This window comes from Natator depressus, chromosome 1 (assembly GCF_965152275.1).
Source record: "Natator depressus isolate rNatDep1 chromosome 1, rNatDep2.hap1, whole genome shotgun sequence".
NCBI lineage: Eukaryota > Metazoa > Chordata > Testudines > Cheloniidae > Natator > Natator depressus.
The window spans coordinates 224382053-224397093 of record NC_134234.1 but is presented as its reverse complement, the minus strand read 5'-3'; the positions used below and the strand labels follow the sequence as shown (position 1 = coordinate 224397093).

Here is a 15041-nt window from a genome sequence, read left to right as displayed (position 1 = left end):
TAGGGGTCTATTAGAGGAGTAGATGGGCGAGATCTGCAGCCTGCAACGTGCAGGAGGGCAGACTAGATGATCACAATGGCCCCTTCTGGCCTGAAAGTCTGTAAGTCTATGAGAGAGACCAGGGGAGTGAGGTAATATCTTTTATTGGACCAACTTCTATTAGCTCACCCACCCTGTGTCTCTAATATCCTGGGACCAACATGGCTACAACAACACTGCATATAAGTCCATGAGCAAGTCACCCCGAATCTTCTCTTTGGTAAAGAGCTCAATCTATTTACTTTAAGTCGATCACTATACAGCATGTTTTCTAATTCTTTAATCATTCTTGTGGCTCTTTCTGAATCCTCTCCAGTTTATCAATATCCTTCTTGAATTCTGGACACCAGAACTGAATACAGTATTCCAGCAGCTGTTATACCAGTGCCAAATCGAGGTAAAGTAACATCTCTACTCCTACTGGGGGCTCTCCTTTTTATGCATCCGAGGATAGCTTAGCCCTTTTAGCCACAGTGTCTCATTGAGAGCTCGTGTTCAGCTGATTATCCACCACGACTCTCAAATCTTTTTCAGAGACACTGCTTCCCAGGATAAAGTCCCCCTCATGTAAGTTTGGCCTACATTCTTCGTTCCTAGATGTAGCCATATTAAAATGTATACTGTTTGCTTGCACCCAAGTTTACCAAGTGATCCAGGCAGCTCTGGATCAGTGACCTGTCCTCTTCCTTATTTACCACTCCCTCAATTTGTGTGATCTGCAAACTATCAGTGATTTTATATTTTCTTCCAGGTCATTAATAAAAATGTTAAATAGCATAGGGCCAAGAACCGATCCCTATGGGACCCCACTACAAACACACACATTTAATAATGATTCCCTATTTACAACAACATTTTGAGACCTATCACTTAGCCAGCTTTTAGTCCCTTTAATGTGTTCCATGTTAATTCTATATCTTTCTAATTTTTTTAATCTAAGTGTCGTGCAGTACCAAGTTATATGCCTTACAGAAGTCTATTACAGTTTAACAGGACCTATTTTCCAAAAACTCATGTTGATTGGCAATTGTTATACGTATTAGTCTACTTCAGTTCTTTATTAATCAAGTTCTGTATCAACTGCTTCACTATTTTGCCTGGCAATGTCAGACTGACAGGCCTACAATTATTCAGGCCATCCTGTTCATTCTTTTTAAATATTAGCACAATATTAGCATTCTTCCAGTCTTCTAGAATCACCCAGTGTTCCGAAATTTATTGAAAAATCAACATGAACAGTCCAACAAACTCCCCAGCCTGTTTTTAAAAAACTCTTGGATGCAATTTATCCAGACCTGCTGATTTAACAATGTCTAACTTCAGTCACTGCTGTTTAACATCCTCCTGAGATACTAGCAGAATGGAAAGAGTGTTATATGATATGTCTGTTTTTCCCCCAAATACATTGTCTGTTTTTCCCCCAAATACAGAACAGAAATATTTATTGAACACTTCTGCCTTTTCTGTATTATTATTGATATTTCTACCATTTCCATCTAGTAATGGCCCACATATCATTAGGATTCTTTTTGTTTCTAATAAACTTAAACTCCTTTTTTATTGTCCTTTGCTCTGCTGGTCATAGATTTCTCCTTGTGTCCCTTTGCTTCCCCTATCAATTCCTAACTTCTGAGTTATATTCATTACTACCAACTTATCCTTTCTTCCATTTGTTTTTTTTATATAGTTGCCTTCACTTCTGCTCTAAACCAGGTTGCTTTGTAAAAACCAATACAGCCTTCTTCCTCAATTGTGACTTTCTGGGCATCCAGTAAAGTGTTCTTAAACAATTCCCAATTATCATTCACATTTTTTTCTGATTAAATTCTTCCAGCTGATTTGGCTCATAATTGTTTTCAGCTTTGTGAAATTGGGCCCTTTAAAGCACCAAGTATATTAGCAGTCTAGACTTTGTTCTGTTTGCATACTATACATGTGATAAAGTCATGATCGCTTGTACCTAAGTTACCATTAATTTTTAGTTTTGTGGTCTGTTCCTCTTTATCCGTGAAGATGAGAATAGCTCCACTGACTTCATCTGCTACATTTACATTACATTTACTGCACCTGAAGATTTGGACCATTAATCTGATTAAATTGAGACAACTTCAGGTTTTTATTTATTTATTTATTCCTAAGAGAACAAAAGCAAAGGACATGTATTCTCAAGTTTATTTACACTGTTCAGGGGCCTCTATTGCCTCCTGCGTCCTGCGCACTACTGAGGAAACCATCAGTGTCCAACAAACCATAAGGAGAAAAAAAAATGTGACAAATCTAAAACCACTGCTACATCTTTTACTGTTGCTTCTACCATTTGTGTTAACTAGGGGCGAAATCCTGGCCCCACAAATGTCAGTGACAATATCTCATTGACTGCAATGGGGCCAGCGGGTCAGCCCAAGAATTTCTAACTACGTGCAAGTAGATTGGGATATCCACAGGGCTACTTTTGATATTGGATGCAGAACTGATTGGTTATTCTACGTTAACCTAGATAAAATGACACAGAGAGAAAAAAGATGTTTCTCTGACTAATTTCTTAATAAGGATAATTGTACATAACCTTCAAAAAAATACAAAGAAAGATTCCCTGTATAGAACCTTTTCTTTGGCCAGCTGGAGTAATTTGCCAGATTTATAATGCTATCTGCAGTCATATCATTGAAAGTCACCGACCTTGTAGGATTTAGTGGTCTTCATACTGGAAGAAATATATAAAGTGACAGTAATGATTACAAATAAGGTAAGGAATGATGAGGAAGAGAGAATGAAAACATCTGATTGTATAAAACATTTATGCTTTGGCGTGGGGGAAGGCTGAATTGTAAAAAAAAAAAAAAATCATTGTCTCTTTTTTTGTCACTTAAACAATCAGACGTACAATGATGAAATTAGCATGGTGGGGAAAGAAAGAAAGAAAGTATTCTGTCAAAAGAACATTTTGACAGTGCAGCTATATAATCAGCAGAACTATTATGCTTTAGTTCTGTGGTTTGATGGTGTATTATCTGAGGAGGTTAACAGGCAGCATCCATTCCAGCATCTATAGTAAAGTACAATGTGGCTTCCAGTCACCTAAGCTTACTTCATATTTAGGAGCAACACTTGGCCGTCTGTAGAAGCGGAGAGAAGTGTTTACATTTTCTAGTTATTTAGGAGATTAAAAAACAACACAATTTACCAGTTTTTTTTGTGTCACAAGTTAGCACCAATAAATAGGTAAACCTAAACGTAATCTTTATTTGTAGATAGTGTTGGGACACTGGGGCATGGCCACTAGGTAACTCGAGGGGATGGAAGACCACGAGTGTCAATGAAGCCCCCTCGCACTAGGCCCAAGTGTCCTTGCCCCCCCCCCCCCAGCCTGGAGGCACTCGCAGCAGCTCTGCGTACTAGGCCCAAGTGTCCTTGGCCCCCCCGCCTGGAGGCACTCGCAGCAGTTATGCTGAGGATCTGCAACAATATGTTGCAGAGTCAGACTGCCTGAAACTAAACAAGGCCAAACAGGGCAAATATAAAAAAACAATGCTAAATAAAGCAGCTTTATATATAGTTTAACAAATAATACAAAAAATAAAAAAACTAGCTGGTAACTGAATTGGCTGGCTATATGAATACTTAGGACAGCTTGCTATTCAATAAGTATGCTAAAAAAAAAAAAAATGTATAAAAGCCTGTGTAACTTCCTGCTCTGCGTACAGGATCTGAGATTCTATTCTCCCTGTACCTTGTTTGCAGCTGCAAATAAACTTTTCTGCTTCTCCACCCCATTGTAATTATTGGGTGACGCACACCAGGTAACGAACCCCTGCTGTTGTTTTGCCTCTCGGCACTGGGTGCCGGCAACAACAGTGTACTGCATGATGATTTACTTGCGGATTGGTACTGCTCTGAGCAGGGGGTTGGACTAGATGTCCTCCTGAGGTCCCTTCCAACCCTGATATTCTAGGAGAATTTCCCCTCCTAACCTGGCTAATAGCTTTCTAGAGAAAACGGTATCCATACCAGAGGGTAACAGGGCTGTGACTGATTATAGAAAGGGTTCTCCATGTAAACTTGTTGAACACTGGGGTCCAGATTGCAGGGCTGAATTGCTTTAAAGGCCAGAAATTAGAAAAAGGGAGGGGAAAAAAAGACATTTGGTCATTTTCTGCAAAAGAAGGTCCATTACCCTACAGCATATTTGCTAGTGCTTTGTCCTCTCCACTTTTAAATGACCTAAGTGATGAAATTTCCACTATTTCCCCTTCCACAGTCAAAGGTCTCAGGATTTAGAAACACTGTCTGATATTCAGCCTAAATCTTCCATTGTTTCATTTTATCTCATTGCTTTTAGTTCGGCTGCCTTGTACCGCTCTCTTTCCCCGGTGTTTGCACCCCTCAATACTAGTAGATATATTGTAATCCCTTAGTTATAGTCCTAAATTAACACTCTTCCTTTAATACTACCACATCTATCAGTCTCAGTGATTTCAGCGTCTCTCTGCTGAATCTGCTCAGTTGCAGTCAAAATTCAAAAGAACAGAAAAAAAAACCAACTTCACTCAATCTCTTTTCCTCTTCATCTATTTCTTTTTGATATTTAGTTTCTTGCCCAATTATTCCCTCTGCTCATGGGGACAGCAGCACTGCTCTAATTTCTTATAACGCAATCCTTCTCCTGTCAATTATTGATCCAGTAGCAGGTGATAGTTCAATGGTGCAAGACTGAAACGTAGAATTCGAGCAGTCTACTTTTTAGAAAGAGACGCCCTTGCCTGGGGAGCTGAGACCCTGAAACTCCAGGTTAATTACTTTGGTTGCCATCCCAACCCCCTTCCAGAAAGGTTTGAGCAATCACTACAAATCTCACATTGACTTAGATCTATAAGTATCCCAGTTTTCTGAGCTATTGAACCTCTAAAAAAATAAAATCAGACAGGTCCCACCTTGTATTTAAACTAGGACACTCTGGTTATCTTTTCCACACCTGAGGAAGAGCTCTGAAGCTCAAAAGCTTTTCCCTTCCACCAACAGAAGTTGGTCCATTAAAAAAAAAATTCTCACCCACCTTGTCCCTCTCTCTAAAATCAGAGTTTGAACTATTACCATTTCTGAACTGAAATGTAAACTTTAGAGACAAACCTAATTTATCTCCTCGTGAGACAAAACAAGAGTGGAAGCCAATCTATCACACCAATACACTGACGGGAAACATTCTACACATCCCTTCTCAAAGCCAGAGAATTTTCACTTAGATACTTTCTATTTCCCAGAGTCACCAGTCCAAAACTACTGTTTGCTACTTTCTCTCTGACACTGACCAGCAAACCTGCAGAATTGTAAGACTATATGGCATCTTCCACCTTGGTTTCCTTTCTTCCCCAAGTCAACTGCTTTCAAAGCTATTTTTAATATGAAGCTAAAACACAAAAACTAGAATTCAGGAAATTATTTCTGGATTAGTGGATCCACGTTACAGACAAGTAAGATCTAAATACACATACTTTTATTTTCAGGATCTGCAGATCAGTAATTGTAGGTATCAGACTGTCATGTTTAGAGCAACAATAAGAGTCTAGAGATGAGAAAATTGAATAAAGCTAGTAGGATAGCTAGAAGTTAAATATTTACTTCTACTTAGTTTAATTGAAATTATAGATAGAAGCAAAAAGGAAGCATTCCAGTTCTTCTCATTCTAAAGAAACTGCACTTCCACAAACTCTGAAGGAGATTCCCAGTTACAAGCACTGCATTACAGGAACAAACGCTCAATGGCTGGTTTAACCAGAGGGCATGGTGCTGGTGTTAACTGCCTGTGGAACATTATTAGCTTCTAAATTCTCTTTTGTACAGGTATAATCTGCCATTCCAGTGCCACAGGAACAAGGCAGGAGTATTCTCAAATAGACAGAGAGCCAACCAAATTTGTAGGCTGCTAAAGAAAAGATGCACAGTTTTGTGCGTGCGCACACACACACACACACACACACACGCACACACTATTTACATTAAATAACAATATCCAACTTATTCTCCCAATAGCAGTAAAGGCCAAAGGGGACACTATGTTAACTACAAGAAAAAGAAGACCTAATAGTAATTCACCCTAATGACAAGGTCACATAGCACTCCAAACAAGATATATATTCTATGGTAGTACTGTATAATGGACCATGAAGACACTTTTGGCAAAAATGACACCTGGGAAAAAAAAGGTGGTCATCAATGCATAAAAGATTAAATCCCACGTTGTCCCTGAACTTCTGTTCAAAGACTGACAAAGCAAACGCCTGGACTTGCGTGTAGCAGGAATGAACCTTTCTCCCAAATCATCATTAAGCGAGTCTATGGGTGAAATCCTGGCCCCACTGAAGTCAGTGGGAATTTTGCCATTACCTTCAATGGGGCCATGATTTCACTCTATGGATTGGCAGCTAGCTTATTTTCTTAGAAAGACTTCTACATTACGTAGAACCTAACAAACCCACACTAAGCTCCTGAGGTGGGGGAGGAGCAACCTATATTAGAAAAAAGTACCCAAAAATCTAGCTAGAGATTCATTTGTTTAATCTATATCTCATTAGCCAGGAGTCGGACACACAACTGAAACTCTAGGGACTGAAGGTGCATGTACTCTGCAATGAAAGACCTGTGGCTCACTTGGAATGGGGCTAGGGAAAAGGCCTGGTCCAAAATCACTAGAAACTCTTGAAAATCTCAGGGTACGTCTCTGCAGCAATTAAACACCCATGGCTGGCCTGGCTCAGCTGACTTGGACTTGCACTGTGGGGCGAAAAACTGCTGTGTGGACGTTTGGGCTCGGGCTGGAGCCTAGGGCCTGGGACCCTTCCCCCCGCCAGGTCTCAGAGCCCATCCAAACGTCTACACAGCAGTTTTGTAGCCCTGCCGATCAAGCCCAGAGATCCCAAGTCAGCTGACCCGTGCCAGCCCCGGGTGTTTAATTGCTGTGCAGATGTACCCCGAGATTTTCAAGAGTGACTAGTGATTTTGGATGCAGGACTTTTCCCTAGCCCCATTCCCAAGTGAGCGGAGCCCCTCTATACACTCTTCTTTCTACTCCTCCACATACTCTGGGAAGTCATTTGGAGAGGAAGCTGTTCTATAGCTCAGCAGGCATAATTGACAAAAATGAAGCCTTGGAGGACATGCAGGACTGCAAAAAGGCAGCTGCATTAGTCAAAACAGTATTAGGCTCAAGAAAGCCTATTGCAATCTGTTGCTCACATAGAGGGATATTTCCATATCTTGCCTCCCAGCCTGATGGGTAAGGGGAGAGAGAGAGAGAACTTCACTGCTTTGTGCCTCTCTTTCCTCGCACACACTTTGTCTTGTCTGTCTAGACACTATTGCAATGCAAATAATAGATAAGTGAGAAGCTAGAGAGGAATGTGACCAAATATCTGAGAGCTCAGAATGTCCAGTGATGCATGACCAACATGTGAGGGGGAAAGAAACACCTTAGAGATTAGAAGATACTGTCAGTACAGAAATGGTCTTTCTGAAGCGTAGCTTTGGCACTGAGAAAGCTGTTGTGATTGTTGCACGGGAAAATAAGAAGTGTGTTTTAACTGCTTTGGGAAATGGAACCATTACTTCCTGCATAGGATTGAAGAGATTGTGATCAGCATGAGAAAGATGAAAAATCAATGCATTTAAGATGCTGGCAAACTGTTCTTAGCTCCTGTCTTATGCTAGTATTCTGAAAACAGTAACATCTTTCTTTCATTGATTCAGTCCCTCAGTAATCTGGGTTTCAGCCTCCATAAATTTGCTAAATTGTTGTTCCTATTCTTGTACACATCTGCTAATTTAAGCATTAGTCAAGTGTGGTCAAAGGCCATGTGCCAGTGTATTCACATAGGTGTAATTGACAAAAAACATTTGTCCTAGATTTTTACTCTGTTAGAACTGTTCAATAAGCAATTCCTAGTGAGTATAAATACCCGCATATTTTAGCCTCAGAGCAGCAGGGCACACACAGACTACAGCAATGGATTGTCCATTATGAGTAATTCCTTAGCCTTACTGGACTCACTCATACAGGGGTGAATACCTGAAATGGCAAATGGAATGCCTAAAATTGACATAATGTGGGAAATTATGCTATAGAAGTAGGGTAACTGATGCATTAGAGCAGTGAGACTCAGACTGAGGCTCAGGAGCTGCAAGTGGTTCTTTAATGTGTCTCCTTTGCAGCACATGATATTAAAACACTGTGTGATTTTATTATTAACCAATCTAAGTTAGTAAAAACATCCTGATTGGTTAATATGTTATTAGCCAATTGTAGAATACTTGGTCAATCATCTCTCTCTCTCTTTTTACACACACACACACACACACACACACACACACACACTTATATATTTATTTATTTATTTTTGGGTAATATTGATTGATAGTTCAGCTCCTGAACCACTGACGTCTGAGTATCACTGCATTAGAGAGATATGGAGGAAGTGAGATTGGAATAAGTTAATAAACAACTGTATCTCAAATTATATTTGTCTGATCGGGAAATATTTATAATGGGTGACTGAAAATAATATAATATTTCCCCATGTTTATCCCTCCCCCCCCACCCCCCGGTTCCTCAGACGTTCTTGTCAACTGCTGGAAATGGCCCACCTTGATTATCACTACAAAAGGTTCCTCTCCCGCCCCCCCCAGCTCTCCTGCAGGTAATAGCTCACCTTAAGTGATCACTCTGGTTACAGTGTGTATGGTAACACCCATTGTTTCATGTTCTCTATGTATATAAATCTCCCCACTGTATTTTCCACTGAATGCATCCGATGAAGCGAGCTGTAGCTCATGAAAGCTTATGCTCAAATAAATTGGTTAGTCTCTAAGGTGCCACAAGTACTCCTTTTCTTTTTGCGAATACAGACTAATACGGCTGGTACTCTGAAACCTGAATATAAAAAGTGTGGAATACAAAACTGGGCTCGTAAATGGACTAGATTGAAGATTTTCTGCCCTGAGCATTTTGCTATCATTGACATTAGAGCCTTAATTATGATATTCAAAAGCTCTGATTTGGTTGCATAAATTACATATAAGACAGACAAGTTTCTGGCCTCAAAAAAGACATTTTCATACCTGCAATTGTTAACTAGTTGACACCCCATTGTGTAACTCACTGACTGAGTACACTGATCTTTCCTCAGTGCATTTTGGTGCTTCAGAAGTGGACTGATGAGATTGTCAGAGAACTCCTATCAGCCACTTCCTTTACTGAAGCCCAACCTCAGCAGCTCTCCCCTGTCCTTCAGTCCTCCAGTGACTCACAAGTGCTACATTTGCAGTAATTAATAATTCATGACATTTTCTCCCCCATCAGATGGGGAATTGGGTTTGTATTTACTTCCTTCATAACAAAATTAATTTCTGCCACAGAAGCCAGGTTTAAAATATAAGCAAGCAAATTTGTGGCCCTGTTTTAACATCTAATATAGATAAGAATATAAAGGGATTTAGTAGATTCCAGTAAGATGTCATTTCAATTACATAGCTCAATCCTGCTACACTTTTATATAGTTTATATTAGGAATCCACTTAGTTGTTGCTCTTGTTTTCTTAAATTAATTTTATTTAAATTATTCAAAAATCCTACAAATGTTTTAAACATATAAGGCCACAGAAACTAATAATATACCCATTACCCACATATATTACATATATACACCTAATATTCAACTTAAAAAGCACTAAAAATGATCAAATTTAGTGATAGTGCTTTAACCCCTCATGGCCACACCCAAATTCAATCCAACAGAGAAGATATTTTATTGATCACCATACAATAAAGCTATTTCAGTTACTTTCCTAACTGTGCAGGAATATAGATTCTCAAATGAGTTTTAGGTATTCTAATGCTCTCTTCTGTGATGCATTCTGATGTCACAGATAGGAGACTATCAAGTAGCAGAATTTTTATCTTCAGAAATTTATAGGATCAATAAAATGTTAGCAAAATAAAGCATGAAGGTAAATGCAGGAGGAGTTTTTGCAGGTAACTTATGTACAGTGGAAAGCAAGATCATCATGTTTTCTATGGCTTTGAAATTCCTTTAAGAAAGTCATAGTAAAAAACTCTGGCAATGCAAACAATCTCTCTTTTTCATTTTCAGGTTTTACAATGAGAGTCATTTTGTCTAACTTAACATTCTCCTCTTCCAGGAATGCCGGCAGCTCCTACTCACAGCTATGACTACAACACAACTCGAAGACTCAGCAAAATATTAAGCATTTAGGCAGCACAGCTGCCTGTGAACTGATTCACACACACACACGTGACTAATCCCTTCCCACATTCTAACTATGCAGAAGGGCTGGTGAGTTACTGGGGAGGCAAAAATGCAGAATCTTGCTACTTGTTTCTGTGACTGTGATTTTCAACCAGTTCTTTGGAACTGCCAGAAGTTACAATTTACACTAGATTCTTCTCCCTACAGCCCCATAGATTGCTTAAAAACCCAAGCCATCATTGGTTAGTAAGGTGAAGTATCTAAAAAAGAGTTTAAATTAACAACGATATGAAACAAAGAAATTGCCGTCTCTGTTAGATGACATCTGGGCTCAGACTGGTGTTGGACGATACAGTCTGGCAGATGGTGGAGGAAATTTTCACAGTGAACAAGGGATTTAGACACACAAGTCTTGTGAATTTCATTGGAAATGTGTGTGCCTAAATCCCTTTGGCTTTGAAAATCTCAACCAACCTGTCTCCCACAACAGCCAATACTTGGTACTTTAAGGGGAGATAGTACAAAGATAGCACTCAAATTCTGGAGGCCCATTAGTATACAATCTATGGGGCTACATTTCTCTCTATTTCTGAAGATGGAGCACCAACACTGGTAACTTTTATGCCTTCAGGAAGATTAGCTGTTTGGGCAACTAAGTTACATCTAATTGGCAGTGATTCCAACACCACTTATTTATTCAAATTTACGCCAACCAAGAGAGCACCGACCTCCAGCTCTGGGCACCCTTGACAAACTCAATACATACAATTAAAGTATTAGTCCTTCTCAGTCCTACCAGAGATGTGGTGCACATTCCACGTGGCAAAGAAGAATTCAAAGGCAAATGGGTTAATACAATCTGGCACTGATGACATACTGCTACTTCAGATTTTACTTTGGTCTCGTCCTTGGTGAGTTGCCAAGAAAGCCATGCTACGATTTCCCTTAATACCCTGAGATCACAATTTCCCTACTGTCTTATATAGAAAAATCAGAGAAGTCTGTAAATGTACCAAAATGTAATTCTTTAAAAATCTCTATTGCAGGGAGAAGTGGCAGAGAGATTGTACCATTAATGCAGGGGTTCTCAAACTGGAGGTTGGGACCCCTCAGGGGATCGCAAGGTTATTACATGGGGGGTCGCGAGCTGTCAGCCTCCACTCCAAACCCCACTTTGCCTCCAGCATTTATAATGGTGTTAAATGTATTTAAAAGTGTTTTTAACTTATATGGGGGGGGGTCGCACTCATAGGCTTGCTGTGTGAAAGGGGGCACCAGTACAAAAGTTTGAGAACCACTGCATTAATGTAAGCCATTATACTTCTTAAACCAAGGGCCTGATTCCATTTATACTAAGGCCTCTTTACATCACTCCTGTAGTAAAAAAGGGGTTTTAATGTAAATGAGGACCACGTGTTAAATTTTCACTAAATTATACTGGCTGGTGTAGGACGGAGTGGAAAGTGAGGGTTTGTTTGTTTTTTTCCCTGATCTTGACATAATGGAGTATTGAACAACTGAGAGTCAGAGGGTTCCCCCTTAAACCGCTAACGCTCTGTTAAATATGAAAAAAGGTTTGTTCTAAGTTACCCTGATTTCTCTGGTCATGATAGATGGGTCCCATGATTTTGGTTACAGAGATTCTGAAGACTAAAGCCTTAGAAACTTGATACGATGAACTCTTGCCATAAATAAAAAAGAAAAGCTGTTACTCAAGAGTCTAATTCTCTTTCCTGGGATAGAATCATAGAATCGTAGGACTGGAAGGGACCTTGAGAGGTCATCTAGTCTAGTCCCCTGCACTCAAGTATTATCTAGACCAGTGCTACTCAAAGTGGTGGCCCACGGACCGTGCCGGTCCGCGAGCCACCGGCTGCTGGTCTGCGCGTACATTGGGAAAAAAATTGCCCGTCTCCCACATCAGACAGCTTGAGAAGCACTGATCTAGACCGTCCCTGACAGGTATTTGTCTAGCCTGCTCTTAAAAATCTCCAATGAGAGATTCCACAACCTCCCTAGGCAATTTATTCCAGTGCTTAATAGAATCAACATCCTAGATTGAACACCATGAGTAAATCCCCAGGATTAGAGAAATAATTCTCTGTCCTGACATGGGCCCTATCAAGAACTTATTGTATGTACACACACAGTAGAAAAGAGTGGAATGGGCCTGTTTTCAAGAGACAGTAGCTAAGGAGAGTATGCAATTTGGAGGTTGGCAGATTTAAAATGCAGTTTAAAATGTGATTGATGTTGAAAGCCCAATCTTTGTCTAGTTCTCCCTTGCCTTTTCATATCCAAATAAATAGGATGCACTTTTACAGTCCCAGTGATGAGATGGCAATCAGGGACTGCAGACAGTTGTCTGTCTTTCACAAGATAGTTGACAAAGCTGTGAAGTCAAACTAAAACTAGACCAACCATAAATCAAGATTAAAAGTAACAGATCAATGTTTCACTTCACAAGACAGGCTCAATAACCCCATATAAGAAGCAGTTGAAACCGCCAAGCAACACAAACCTTCATTTCAAACAGGAGCCTACAGGACAATTTTGAAAAGAACTCGTAAGATATGTGAGCCCACAAGACCTTCTAAAGTACTGCAATATCCCCAAGAGGAAACAGCCTATTTCTCAGAGCTCGACAATATTGAAGCATACAATGTACCCTTTGCTCAATGTGCCAGGCTTCCGCACACACAAGTTCTTATTTCCCACATCAACCATTGTGGCAGGCAGTTCACTAAGACTGAATTTGAAATAAGGACTTCTACTTATGGAAAAGCCTCACAGATCAGAAATATTTATGATTGGATTTATGCTTGGGGCTTCATTTAGCCTGATATAAGCAAGGGGTTATTTGATCTCCTAATCCCTATAGGAAAGATGAATAATTTAAAAAGCTTTAGGAATTAGAAATTAGCTAAGTATACGTATGTGAATGAAACTGTTCAAGTGGACAAGCATTAAAAGCGATTCTTCTTTCCCATTGGGAAGAATAAGAGGTCAAAAGATCCACATTTTTACTAGGCTAAATGAAGCCACAATCTTGTGTTATGCAGGATAGTAATACAACTGTGGGATTTCAAGGGTTCAGGTAAGGGTCATTTATTAAAGCATAGCTTCCCTCCAAGAGCTACAAATTTCCAAAATACCCTATCCTAAGTCTTCAGTGAAGACTACTAGACATCAGTTTAATCAGTAACTGTTGTTCACCTAAGATGTTGAACTTAGGGTCTTTTTTTTGTCTAGTAGCTCTATTGATTGAAGACACTTTACCCCTCTTCCCCTATCTTCAAAAATTAGAAAAAAAAAGTCCCAAGATGCCCTCTGGCCAAAATTCCCTCTCTCAACAAATAGGTTTTGATGCCTGAGGTTCTGTCTACTAGTTGCTTATTACATCACTTCATCACCCCTTTATAGGAGTTCCTAAAGTTCTGCGTAAGTCATTGCCGAGTGTCTAATGGGTACAATATTGGATTGTCCTGGTATGTATGGATGCATCAAACCAGCACTACTTTGGTGGTTGGCTCTCTCTCCTTCTGCAGTATTTAAGCTTTCATTTAAAAAAACAAAAAAACAAAAAGAAAGTTTCTACTCCTTATAGTTGCAAAAAGGAACCTTCTGGATGTGAACCAACACTGTGCTGTTTTCCTGAGTCTGCAGACTGACAGACACAATAGCTCCACCAGAAATGTGAACTACACTCACTCATCTCTTTGGGGTATTAACTCTGAAGCCTACTGACACCATTATTGAAATCCATGTTGTTAACTAAGATATTTCACTGCAGGCCAATTTCACATTAACATTTGTTGTGGGCAGAACTTGATTTTTCCCACCCTCAATTTACAGTATCCCTGCAATACTTCAGACAAGCAAGGCACAGCAAAAAGCCAAATTCTATGCTAAATGGGTGAAAAATATTTTCCAGGCTACAATATATAGTAGAACACCAGAGTTACAAACACCTCAGGAATGGTGACTGTTTGTAACTCTGAACAAAACGTTATGGTTGTTCTTTCAAAAGTTTACAACTGAACTTTGACTTAATACAGCTTTGAAACTTTACTATGCAGAAAAAAATGCTGTTTTCCCTTTATTTATTTTTTTGTAGTTTACATTTAACTGTACAGTATTTGCTTTTTTTCTTCTTCTTTTGTCTCTGCTGCTGCCTGATTGTGTACTTCCCAGTTCCAAATGAGCTGTGTGGTTGACTGGTCTCTCTGTAACTCTGGTGTTCATAACTCCGAGTTCTGTTCACTCACCTTCTTTCCCTCTGTACTATCGCCACTAACATAGGATAGCTTTCGGCGGACATAGAAGAGCATATCGTCCTGCCGGGGGGCCAATTTCTCCATGAAATAAGTAGAAAACATCCAAGTCCAGAACACAATGCGATCATCTTTGAAACAACCTAAGGGGAATAAAACAGGAGAATTAAGAGTTGTAGAAGACACCCTGTCACATTTGATTTTACTTTATACTATAGACAGCATGAGTTCGAGCGTTGTGGGACCAAGCGTGATCCTACTGAAGGATTAGTTGTATGGCTTAAGTAACATGTTTAACTCCTGTGTGACACCCATGCCATGTTTATGGCCAGATGTTTAGCTGGTGTAAGTTGGCACAACTCTGATGACAATACAGATAGACAACACTTCACACCAGCTGAGGATCTGGCCCTTAAAGTTTCTCTCTATTTTTCCAGCTGCTCTGGCGGTGTCATTGGAAAAGATAGGGCCA

At 39.8% G+C, this 15041-nt stretch overlaps 1 protein-coding gene across 2 annotated transcripts in view; it reads right to left on the bottom strand.

The window, feature by feature from the left end:
• KIAA0930 (KIAA0930 ortholog) overlaps positions 1-15041 on the bottom strand; it is a 137589-nt gene that overhangs the window by 40367 nt on the left and 82181 nt on the right. For both annotated transcript variants that reach the window (XM_074936484.1, XM_074936493.1), the window contains exon 2: positions 14564-14712. In XM_074936484.1, coding sequence (XP_074792585.1) covers positions 14564-14712 — 149 coding nt within the window. The remainder of the gene's footprint in view (positions 1-14563; positions 14713-15041) is intronic.